The 11,943-nt window shown below is 49.4% G+C and overlaps 1 protein-coding gene across 2 annotated transcripts in view; it reads right to left on the reverse strand.

Annotated features, from left to right (window-relative positions):
• BNC1 (basonuclin 1) overlaps window positions 1–3,103 on the reverse strand; it is a 27,736-nt gene extending 24,633 nt beyond the window's left edge. The window contains exon 1 of one of the 2 annotated variants that reach the window (XM_025437870.3): window positions 2,995–3,103. In XM_025437870.3, coding sequence (XP_025293655.1) covers window positions 2,995–3,003 — 9 coding nt within the window. In that variant the 5' untranslated portion in view covers window positions 3,004–3,103. Of the gene's footprint in view, window positions 1–2,034; window positions 2,342–2,994 lie in introns of those variants that run through there. The other variant, XM_049108510.1, reaches the window with a different exon arrangement.
• Between the last annotated feature and the right edge of the window lie 8,840 nt (window positions 3,104–11,943).

Genomic DNA, 11,943 nt, shown 5'->3' on the forward strand with positions numbered 1-11,943 from the left:
GATGACAAGATAAGAGGAAATAACATTCTCAGGTGGAAACCAATTTAAAAGAAAAAAAAAAAAACCCACAAAACTTTCCAGATGTCTCTTCTGTGCCGAACCCAGTTATCTTTAACATCTCTCAGATAAGGCATCAAAAATAAAATATGTAAATAAATAAATATAATAAAAAAATCTGTAGTAGGATATTCAGAAAAAAGGTAACTAAAAAAATCATTGGATCTCTAAATCTTGATCCAAAAAAAAAAAAAAAAAAAAAAAAGTGGCTCAGCAGTGAGATTTCAACTCACCTGGGGTATTTCTAGTTCTTTTTAAACAGGGCTGTTCCTGACAAAAGTAACTCCCTCTAAATGACATCTGTAGAGGTGAAAATTCACCCTGGAATAAAGCACGCTCCTCCTGCAAGTAATTTACCTTGTGGAACCTTCGGGGCAACTCTTTTAATGACCACTGTCAAAATAACTTCTAAAGCCATACACAGAGGCTAAAAGACACTACTGCTCCTCACCCCGTATGCTGTGCTTTAATTTTACCGACAAACTAAACTTTTAAAATGTTTATATTTATCCTTAGGCATCCATAAATGATAATGGTATGTGTAAAAGACGATGATTATTTGTTCCATAGGGAAACCTGCACAGCTTTTCTCAACCAATGGTGTGGATCAACCTTCTTTCCACACGGATGGTTCTGAGATACAGAATAAGAGCCTGGGACGGAGGCCTCACTGCTTCAGGAGAGAGATGTAAAAAATGAACAAATAAATAAAAACAACACTCCACGCAAACTGTGCACTTTCACAGGAATTATTCTCATGCTGGTTAATATTTCTAATGTGAATTATAACCAGAGCAAACAGATGTTCGTTCCTCATCCTAGTGAACACCAAGGACCAAATAACCCTTCCCAGCTCATCACTTTCTGACCCGAGGACGGGCGTGTGGCTAAATCCTGACGGTTCTTGATGGAATAGCATGTACAGGGACACATGATTTTCCAAATTAAGTTATGTAGATGTCTGAACATAATTATGAGTTCCCAGAGCACGAGCAGCACTTTTGCCCAGAGAAGAGCTTACCCGCCAACCTTCCTCGGCATTGAGCTACAACACGAACACGGTCAAACCAACAGTTGAGTTGAAATCCTAATGCTTTCCTGGTGAAATTAAATTTAGCAAACCTATCAGATGAGAAATTAAACAATGACTCACGTCTTATTCTTCTAGGTCTGCCAGAAAGGATAAAGCTATTTATCAAGATTTATCAGAGCAAACATGATGGTGATCTTTTCACACTCATTGAAAACAAAAATCAAATCCTGGACAACCAGGCACGTCTGAGGTCATGTCGTTCCACATGACACATGGAAATTTTATTTTGACCTATTCCATTTTTAATGAGGTCTTTATAATATATAGCAATGGATTTGGGAAGGGACAATTGAGAAACCAGTATATTTATCATGGAGCAAAACTTTTAGCGCATAAACATATAGTTGTGAGCTAAGAGTCTAAGGGATCTTATGAAAAGGTTCCGTGAACTTGGATAGCAAATTAAAACGATAAACGAGGAACGAAAAGGCGCCAGAAAGAAAGGGAAAAGGTGATCTGCCAAATGCTGGTTTTCAATTTGCTTACTGTCAAGCCAAAATCTTTGTCACTTTGATGAGAATGGATTAAAAAAAAATTGTTGCTAGGTCGGCCGTGCGGCTCAAAGCTGCAGGAACACATGTCTTCTTCCCCTGCACGCACGCCCGCGCGCGCACACACACACACTCACTCACACTCACTCTCGCACTGACAGGGATTCCCAGGACACCAGTGGGGCCTCTTTCAGGCCCGTTAAGTGTTAACAGCAGAGGCCTGGCTGCGACCAGGCGTCTGGCCCGATTTAAATGCCTTGTCTTCAGAGAACTGCGGTGAACATGGCCATAAAACGAGGGGACATGACTGAACCTTAGTGTCTGACCCCCCCCTCCCCAACACACACAATTTTACTCCTACAATTAAGGCTGCTAGTTGGCATTCCATTGAACTGTCAAACTGCGACCGGTGGCAGCCCCACAGCCACAAAGAAATGCCTTAAATGAGAAGAGCATGTTTCTACACCGCATTTGAGAAAGTTTGGCTCCGAGCTATGCGCTGATTAATATCAGATCTCCTCCTCCCCTCGCCTCTCCACAATCTTGTCACATCTGGCTGACAACTCCGGAGCGGCTGATGCCAAGCCAGGCGGCCGGCGGGGCTGGGGTCTGGCGGGCGCGCCCCCCTTCACCTTCCCCTAAACCCCCGGGAGCCGACCCCGCGCGGCCCCCGCCCGTCCCGCCCGAGGCCCGCCCGCCCCCTGGGGGCGCCGCGCACGGGCGGGTCAAGGAGCCCCGCGGAAGGGCTGGCGGCGGCGCGGGTCGGCTTCCGCCCGCAGGTCCGCAGCCCCGGCCGGTCCGCGCGCTCGCCCCTCGCGTCCCTGGGCTCCTCGCGTCCCTGGGCTCTCGCGGCCGGCCGTGCGCACCGCGCTCCGCAGCGCTTCCCCGGGCCCGGCGTGCGCCCGTCTCCAAGCCTCTCGGGTGCCTGGAGGTGACCGCGCGCCCAGAACTCTCCAGAGACAGAATCCGGGGAGAGACCGTGCGGAGCACCTCGGACGAGCCCCGGAGGCGCTGCGGGGGAGCGCGCCTGTCCCTAGTGCCGCCCGGACCCCGCGCCTCCGACGCGCCCAGGCCGCCCCGGGGGCGCCGGGAACCCGCCTCGTCCGCGCGCGCGTCCGCAGCTCGGGCCGTCGGGCGGCCCCGGGGCCCGGCGCCCCGAGACGCTCCCGCGGGCCGGGCCCGGGGAAGGGCCGCCCCGCCGCGCAGGTGGCCCCGCGAGGTGGCCCCGGGCGCGCACCCGGTGCCCACGGAGCCCGGCCGAGGGGCGCCCCGGGCCAGCACCCCGCGCCCCGCCCCGCGCGCAGAGGGGGCCGCCCGTCCCGGGGAGTTGGGGGTGGGGAGAGCCGCGCTTACCTCGGCCATCCTGCGGCCGCTGCGGCGCCCGGGCTACCGGCGCGTGTCCCCGGCCCGGGCCGCCCCGCGTCCGCCCCGGCTCGGCGGGCGCCGCCGCATCCAAGCTTCGACCGTCGGGGCCGCGGCGGCCAAGTGGGCGGCTCCCCGGGCGCCCGGGCCGCGCGGCGCGGTGGCCGCCCCCGCCCCCGCCCGCCCGCCGCGCACCGCGTGTGCCCGCACGCCCGCCCCCTGGCGCCCCGGGGGGTGCCCGCCGCCCGCCCCGCCCACCCGCCCCTCCCCGCCCGGCCGCCGCGTCGCCGGGAAGCGCCTCCCGCTCCCGCGGCCCGCGGCCGCCCTAAGTCGGCGCAGCTGATGCGAGGCCGTGCCCCCGCAGACAGCGGAGACCTCGCCCGCGGCCGCAGCGGAGGTGTCTGCCCCCGCCGGGCTTGAAGGCACTTGTCGGCGGAGACACAGACGTGTCGGTGTTTGCCTCTCCCGGGAAGGGCGAAACACTCTGAAGTTCCCTGGCTCCGGTCTTGGGGGATGATTCTGCCGCCCTGCCTGCCCCGGGGCGCCCTGGGGGTGCCCCCGCGGCCAGGGCGAGCGCTGCGCCATCCTCGCCCCCAGAAAATTGATTTCCAGGGGAAGTGTGGGCACGTGTCCCAGGAGAGGGAGGATGGGGGTCCCCAGGAGGCTCTCAGAACTCAGAAGGCAGCCCCTCTTGCCTTTGGCTCCCAGTTCCCGTCCAGCTGTACCACTGTCCCAGGACCAGTGACTTTGCTCTCTGGCCTCAGGGCTTACGTGGTAAAATGGGATGATATTTTTACCTGTCCCATAGGGCGCTAAGGATAAAGGGAGAGTCAGTGTTCTGGAAAACCGGGCAGGAGCTTGGCCCCCAGGTGCAGAGGGGGAGGAGCCTTTGGGAGCACCAGCTTCCTGGGCCTGAGAGCCCAGGAGGCTTCACCCCGAGGGGCTGGCAGAGATCACCTGCAGCTGCTGCAGCAGGACGCGCTCTTCTACCGCCCCTGGGCAGGCAGACACACCACCCGCGGAGAACCGGGCCTCCTGTCCCCTCCCTCCTCAGTTCCCTAAAAAGATTCTCTAAATGCTGGACTGGGGTTGGGGAGAGGGTCCTGTTTCCTCCTGCTGGAGTTTATTCGACCTACCTTGCTGCCCGTGTAGATCCTGGGGCAGGAACAAAACCTGTCATTAATCTCAGGTTGGGAGAGAGGACGTGAATTGAAAGGAGAAAAGGAAAAAGCACGATGCAGTCAGGCAGGCAGAGGGTGCCTGGTTCTGGCGCTGAAAGGTTCAGGCCCCTGAGGGCAAGAGGAGGGGTCCTTGGGGTTCAGAAGGGCCTGCTGCCTCTCTGCAGGCTGGACGCACATTCTGGGCCCTCTGGCCACCCAAGTGTCCTGGTTTGCAGTGGGGTGCCCTTCCGTGTAGGTGTGAAGCTGCCCACCTGCCTTACAGGTGTTGGCAGGATTCATGTTTTACTTTTTCTTTTTTTTTAATTTTTATTTATTTATGATAGTCACACAGAGAGAGAGAGAGAGGCAGAGACACAGGCAGAGGGAGAAGCAGGCTCGATGCCCGGGAGCCCGACGAGGGACTCGATCCTGGGTCTCCAGGATCGCGCTCTGGGCCAAAGGCAGGCGCCAAACCGCTGCGCCACCCAGGGATCCCTTCATGTTTTTTCACATGGGATAACTTTCTTATGAAGCTTTGCTTTGTGAATACCAGACCTCAACGTCTCATCTGTTCTCCTGTGCACCTCCCCACTCCCCGCCAGGGCTCAGCACTTAGTCCTTCTTGCCCTTCTCTCCCCTGTCGGACCAGACACAGTGAGTGCATCCTTCGAGGTCTTTGTCTCAAATGTCACTGCTTCCCAGAAGTCTCCCCCTACCCAACCAACCCTTCCCTCCATGTGCATTTGTTCTCTTTGGACCCCCAGGCACTGGTCCCTGCCTTTCTCACCGAGCTCATTGCGTTCTCTAGCCCTCTTGTGATACATCCTTGTCTTAACTTCTTCGGCCATTGCTCATCATAGTAGCTTCTGTGCTGTGAGTTGCTGACGAGGTTCAGGGTTTGGAGTTAGAAGGAGCCAGGTGTAGCCAGTTCCCAGCAATTGAAGACTGGCCGAAGGAAGTCAGCTTTCTTGGCTCTCTGTCCTCATTCTATAAAAGTGGGTTTGGGGATGCCTGGGTAGCTCAGTGGTTGAGTGTCTGCCTTTGGCTCAGGTCGTGATCCCAGGGTCCTGGGATCGAGTCCTGCATTGGGCTCCCTGCAGGGAGCCTGCTTCTCCCTCTGCCTATGTCTCTGCCTCTCTCTGTATCTCTGATGAATGAATAATAATAATAATAATAAAAACTTTTTAAAAAGTATGTATGAAATCGTGTTCCTGGCCTGATTCGTGGGGCTAAAGAGAATTGTCTCTGTCCTACAAATGCTGCTTGCTTCCCTTCCTTTCTGCGGCACAAAAAGCTGGTTACAGAGGAGTCCTTGTTTGTAGTATCATTGAATGGCCATATATGCTTATTATACAATACCAAAATGTCTAAGTCCCAGGCAGTGGCCCGCCCACTTCTAGTACCTTTAATCTGTCCAATGGAAGAGTTTTGGTCAGCAGCTTCATGTTGGTTGCAAGTGAATTATATTTGTTTTAGTAACATTTTCCACTGGCAACAAATATTAGGATCAACCTGTTTATTTCTGGTTAAAAACACAAGGAGGATTTTGGCAATACATAATTTGAAAACATCAAAACAGGCTGCCTCTCCCAACACACACCATCAGGATCAACAGACACATTTCTTTCACATAGATTTTTGACCCACATCTAGAGAACCGGTAAGGTCTAGATGAAAATTGCTAATTATTAATTTTCTGCAGGTTCATTTAGAATCGTGTATCTGATATTACTGAGCGGCTTCTGAAATCAGTCCTCACATTTATTTCCAGACCTGATGGGCGGCAACGTCACCTTCTTCTTCTTCTTCTTCTTCTTCTTCTTCTTCTTCTTCTTCTTCTTCTTCTTCTTCTTCTTTTCTTATTTTAAGATTTTTATTTATTTATGGATGAGAAATACAGAGAGAGAGGCAGAGACATAGGCAGGCTCCCTTTGGGGAGCCTGATGCAGGACTTGATCCCTGGACTCTAGGATCACGACCTGAGCCAAAGGCAGATGCTCAACCACTGGGCCACCCAGGTGGCCAACCTGATGGGCTTCTCTGTCATTCCTTGGAAGCAGGGGAGCAGAGGCTGGGACAGAGTAATCACTCCTTCGTATAAAAAGAATATGTCGTTAGCTGGGTGAAGACTGTTCAGATCACGCTTCTGTTCTCCTACTGCTCAGTTGTGGACCTGGGCATGACCTTGGCCTTCTCTAGACCTCGGCCTCTTCATCTGGCCAATGGGGGGCATCCCTGTGGGCCTGCCCTGCTCTCAAAGTCCCCTTGTTGCTTTTTCTCTTGTCATTGTCCTTTTGTGTTCACTTCCTTGTCTTAGGGAGCACTCAACACAGAATGTCTCCCCTCTCTTGACATTACCGAGGATTTTCAAAAGAATCTTTATTGAAAAGAGGAAATGTTGAGAAGACAAAAAATAAGAAAAATCCTTATGACCTGTTCTTATGGAAGCGTGAAGCTGCTCTTCTTAAGTGAGAGACCAGGTTGGGTTGCTCTGAGTGAGGCCTTTGGCAGGGCGGGATGTGCGTGCTGTGACTGCCCATCGTGATGAACGCTGGCATCTGCTGAGGCGCCGGGCAGGTTAAATCTGAGGGGAGCAGGGCAGGTGGGGGCTGTGTGAACCGAGTGCCAGTGCCTGTCTGAAGTGGGCAGTTGTTATTCTGCTTGTCATCGGCCAGGAATGTGAGCTCAGTTTTGCCAGATTTCCTGAGTTTTCAAGAGAAGCTGGAAATATTCTGATATTTAAAAGTTGGCAACTAATTCAAATTTTTGATAGATATGGTGTGAGTCAAACAAAATATGCATGCAGGCTGGATTTGGCCAATGTGGTGTTCATTTGTACCTTCTGCTATGTACAGTGGTGTCTTCTTAAGGCCTGGGCTTAGTACCTAGTAGGTGTGCAATTAACTTCTGTAGAGTGCATATCAGTCTCAATGGCAAGTGGCTCACAGCTTGCCTGAGCTTAAGATGAATTCCCAGAGGCCACACAGAGATTAGTAACAACCGTTTTATGTTGCATTGAAAGTCCACTAACGAATAGGCTGGTAAGCTTTCCAATATTTACACTCTGGGAAGCCTTGCTCTAGTCGCTAATAATTCTGTTAAATATAGAGTAGCTTCTCCTTGGGAAGCGTAAGATCTTTCCCCAGGGAGACAAATGAATTAGAAAAAAGGATTTTTTTTAAATTAAAAAAGGCATTTTTAATCATTGGGTCATTGTAGTGAAAAGAAAAACACCTTTAGTGATGGAGGTTTGGGCACTGATGATGGAAGGCACCTATTTCAGCAGGGCAGGGGTAGCTGACTGCCACCTGCGCCTGCCCAGGGCTCTGGGGGAAGAGCCCGCCCTGGAGCTGTCGGCAGCACTGTGTGAAGAAGGTCAAAGGGACAGGCTGGGCAAAGGCTTTTGACGTGGAGGGTGGCCAGGCAGCTGTGGCTCTGTCAGAAGCCTTCCAAGATGGCCTTGCCCGAGTCCTCCACATTCTTCTGAGGACAGTGTTGGGAAACAGCAGGAGGCAAGAGTCACATTTGTGCCGTCACCTCCCAGCCCAGACACAGACACCTGGTGGCGGCAGGTCTGGGCACATCTGCAGCTCAGCTCGGCATGGGAGCCTGACTAAGCAGCATTTGGGCCAAGCTGCCCCCGCCCCCCCTCCAGCCCCAGCTCCCTGCTGGGGGGCAAAGCCGGCCTGCCACAGGCCTGGCTCAGGTGTTGCAAGTCCTTCCCTCCAGCCCCAGGGCTGCTCCCTAGTGAGAGAGAGAAAAGAAGCCATTGCAAGGGTGGCACAGGATTTTGGTGGCAGAGAAAACTCTTTCCTGTCCTTCATTTTTCACACGGGGTGAGGGGTTGAAAGGACCAAAATGGCCTGCGGGTCCTGCCACATGGAGGGGGATGCACTATGCCCTTTGGCTCATGGTAGCCCAGACTGCCACAGCTCAAGGAGGGCATGTCAGTGAGGCAGAGTGATAAATACAGTCATAAACTCCAAACCGAAAACAAACCCAGGCCTGATTCTACTCAGCAGCTCCCCTCAATGCATGTGCCCAGGATGCAGGTTGGAAGCATCAGTGGCACCCTGTGTAATCAGAAAAGAAGACTCCTTTCCCACATGGACAAGTTGAAAGCTATGACACTTCGTCCATTGTTTTGATATGTCCCCCCGGCGGGGGGGGAGGGGGGGAATGGGGTGTGACGTAAAGCTGTCGTCGGTGGCATTTCAACAGTCAAGGCTGTGATCTGGCCTCTAAACTCATTTTTTCTTCACCAAGGCAGTCAGAGGAAAGTATCACAGGCGAACTCCTCCCTGGACACTTTATTCACTACTCTGGTTACATCTCTGAACTTGCGGAGCTCTATTTCTGACTAGGGTATTAAAGAAATACTCAGTTGTTGAAAATCCCTGCTACTGGCATTTTGCATGTGGAGTTGATGAGTTTGGGGTGAATATTATGAGCTCAGGACAGGGACTGCTTTGGTAAGTTTTGAGAAGCTGGTGATCATGCATCAGAAGAAAAGTTTCAAGGTTCATCATACCTTGGAACTTGGCATCTTCTGCACATTTAATGACCCATTATCCAAACTGAAGGAGAAACTATTTGAGTTACTGTAACAGAATCCTAACTTGGTTTCATATTGCTTTTGGAAATCGGGAAGAAAGGATTAGGGAAGACAGTCTGTAGGACAGATTTTAAATCATTCTCAATTACTAATGTACATCAAACTTTAAAAACATTTCTTTGGGGTTTTCAATGTATTCAGGGAAAAGAGAGCTATGAATAAACAAACTTAGAGTTAACCCATTTTGTTATGTGTTTGAAAAACCAATGCCATCTTTCAATATCTGACTTAGCAAGTTTATAGAGGAAGTAGATTTCTCTTTATAGAGCTTATATCTGATATTGAATAAAAATCAACTATTGATCCCAAGGCTATGTATGAAAAAGGATTGTAGCAGACCCTATGCTAGAATTGCCTCCTCAAACCTCTGCTTTATTCCTTTCCTAGCAGGTGGCAGCCACATCCTCTGGGAAGGGACCCAACATCAATCCCACAGGCTACTGGTGTAGGTAACCCATGTGTAAACCAGTCAGCACCCAGGTATTTTTCTGGCCACAGAGATTGGTTCCAGAATGGCCCAATAAGCTCAAAGCTCAGGGCTTTTGGTTTGATGGTCAATGAGAAGCCAACTTCTTCTTTCCCTATAGTTGTAAAGAAAAAAGCCGTATGATCCCTGTCATTGCTTACAGGATCTTGTGATAATAAAGGAGAATCAGAAGGAGAACAGAACTGACACATGGAGTTGAGTAGAATGAGACCATTGTGGATAAAGTCAGCTGAAGCCCTGATCAAACCAAGCCTGAAGCTTTGGCCTTTTAAATTTGTGAATAATTAAATCATTTTTATCATTTAATCCAATTCGAGATTTTTTTTGTTGTTGTTCATTTCTTTTTCAGTAGAAGGATTCTCAACTGATGTAGAAACTTACATTCAATTTTACTGGAAGATTATTTTGAGATGAAGGGTAAATGAAATACCAAGTGCTCTCTGGCATAATAGTCTTTGTTCTTTCACTTTTATTTTTAAATTTATTTTATTATTTTTGAAAGATTTTCTTTGTTTATTTGACAGAGAGAGAACTTGAGAGAGCACAGGCAAGGGGAGCGGCAAAGGAGGGGGAGAAGCAGGCTCCCCACTGAGCAGGGAGCTTGGGGCTCCATCCCAGGACTCCAGGATCATGATGTGAGCTGAAGGCAGATGCTTAACTGACTGAGCCACCCAGGAACTCCTGTTCTTTCACTTTAGATGACATTGGTGATAAGAGGGTCAGGAGAGACTCACCCTCAATCCACAAACCCAGGCCAAATGAGTTTTTTTTCCCCCCAGAGCATGTCAATGTTGTAGCCATGGATTTTATCCTTGACCTGAGTGTTTTCCAGAAATGCACTGACGACTGACTTATTTAAATTTTTTTTTTTTTTTTTTTTTTTTTTTTTTTTTTTTACTTATTTGATTTTTGAAGAGACTTTTCTTCATTGGCTTTTGAGATCTTGGAGAGTAGGGTCTACTGATTTTCACTGTAGCTAGCTAGCACAGTGTTCTTCACCAGGAGATGCTTCATAAACATGGGCTTTCCCTATAAATGTATAAATGAAGAGATTTAAAAACACATTCCTGACTTGTACCTTCTTAAAAGTACCTTCTTGTAAATGGCATAATTGAGGACTTCTACAAATGTAATTGCTAACTGCACTTGGAAATCCACTTTGTCAAACTGTGGCTTCTAACACCTTGTCTTCGACACAGAATCAGCTTTGATACTGATGTTTCCCAGAGGTGTGGCTTTTAATCCTCAAATTACAACGCAAGTTTCAACAGGCCAGGGTTTTTTTTTTTTTCTCCCCCCCTGTCACCAGGAGTTTAGTAATTAACAAAAGGCCCCAGCACTAATGGTTTATCAAAAAGCCAGTAAGCAAGTAAGAGCCATTACACAGGAAACAGACCTGGTACGCTCAGCGAAGGAATTTATTTAAGGAACCCCCTGGTTACATGTTACACTCAGCTCAGGCCTGGTTACTGAAGTTCAACATGAGGCCAAAAGTGAGCCTTGGGCATAGATCCTATAAAGTGCACAAAATCTAGTGACCTTCGTAACGACCATCCTGGAGTGACACACCTTCGCATTATTTCCACAGCCATGGGTATTTTGCAATAGGCTTTGCTACACACGCTTTAATAAAAGCTAGTGGTTTTCTTGGGAGTCTGAACAGGGTGCATAACAGCCAGTGAGTAACCCGCAAGTAATGCCCGTGGTGACAATTTTGCTTTGTTCTGTTGGAGCGTAAGGAGCCGAGTCAGGCCATGGGTCGTTTTTCTTGAGTGTTGGGAAAGAAGAGTCCGTGCACTCAAAGAGGGGAATGTTCTCTTTATCTGAGGTGGCTGCCAAGTCTTAAACACTAAAACGTGTAGGTGTATTTGAGTACAGAGGAGGCTCTGACATTTCAAAGATAGGAGGAGAGAAAAAAGAGGAACTGGGGTATTTGGCAGAGATGTGCGTTTACCCCCAGAAAGGTAACCTTTTTCTTTTTTTGAAGATTTTATTTATTTATTTATGAGAAACACACACACACACACACACACACACACATACAGAGGCAGAGACACAGGCAGAGGGAGAAGCAGGTTCCATGTAGGGAGCCTGATGTGGGACTTGATCCCAGGACCCCAGGATCACGACCTGAGCCAAAGGCAGATGCTTAACCACTGAGCCATACAGGTGCCCTGGTAATTTTATATATATATATATAGCATATAAATTACATATGTATTACATATATATTACATATATTATATATATATAGCATATATATATATAACATATATATATATTACATATATATATGCCTGGGGTCCTTGGATCCTGATGGGGAGGTCTACACACAGCCTCACATTTGTACTTCTCCAGAACAGACTTTCTGCTCGAACCTCTCCTCTCACTTTCTCTCTCTTCGGGACACCTTTAATGGATTGCAGATGTCCCATTTGGTCAGAAGCACGTTCCAGATACATCTGCGCTTCTTGCTTTTATGCAAAAAACACCTGCAAATCTTTATCTTTGGTTAGATTTACCACACATTTGTAGCTTTGAAATTTTGGTCCGGTGGGAAAGAGGAGCATGTCACCACGCTCCTTCTTAAGTTGGATTCCAGAATGGACAATAGCCTTTGGGGAGATGTTTTCATCTTTCTTTAAGGAAAATAGGAAGGCTTTAACAGCCTCAGACCT

The sequence above is a fragment of the Canis lupus genome, chromosome 3, assembly GCF_003254725.2.
Source record: "Canis lupus dingo isolate Sandy chromosome 3, ASM325472v2, whole genome shotgun sequence".
In the NCBI taxonomy this organism is placed as follows: domain Eukaryota; kingdom Metazoa; phylum Chordata; class Mammalia; order Carnivora; family Canidae; genus Canis; species Canis lupus.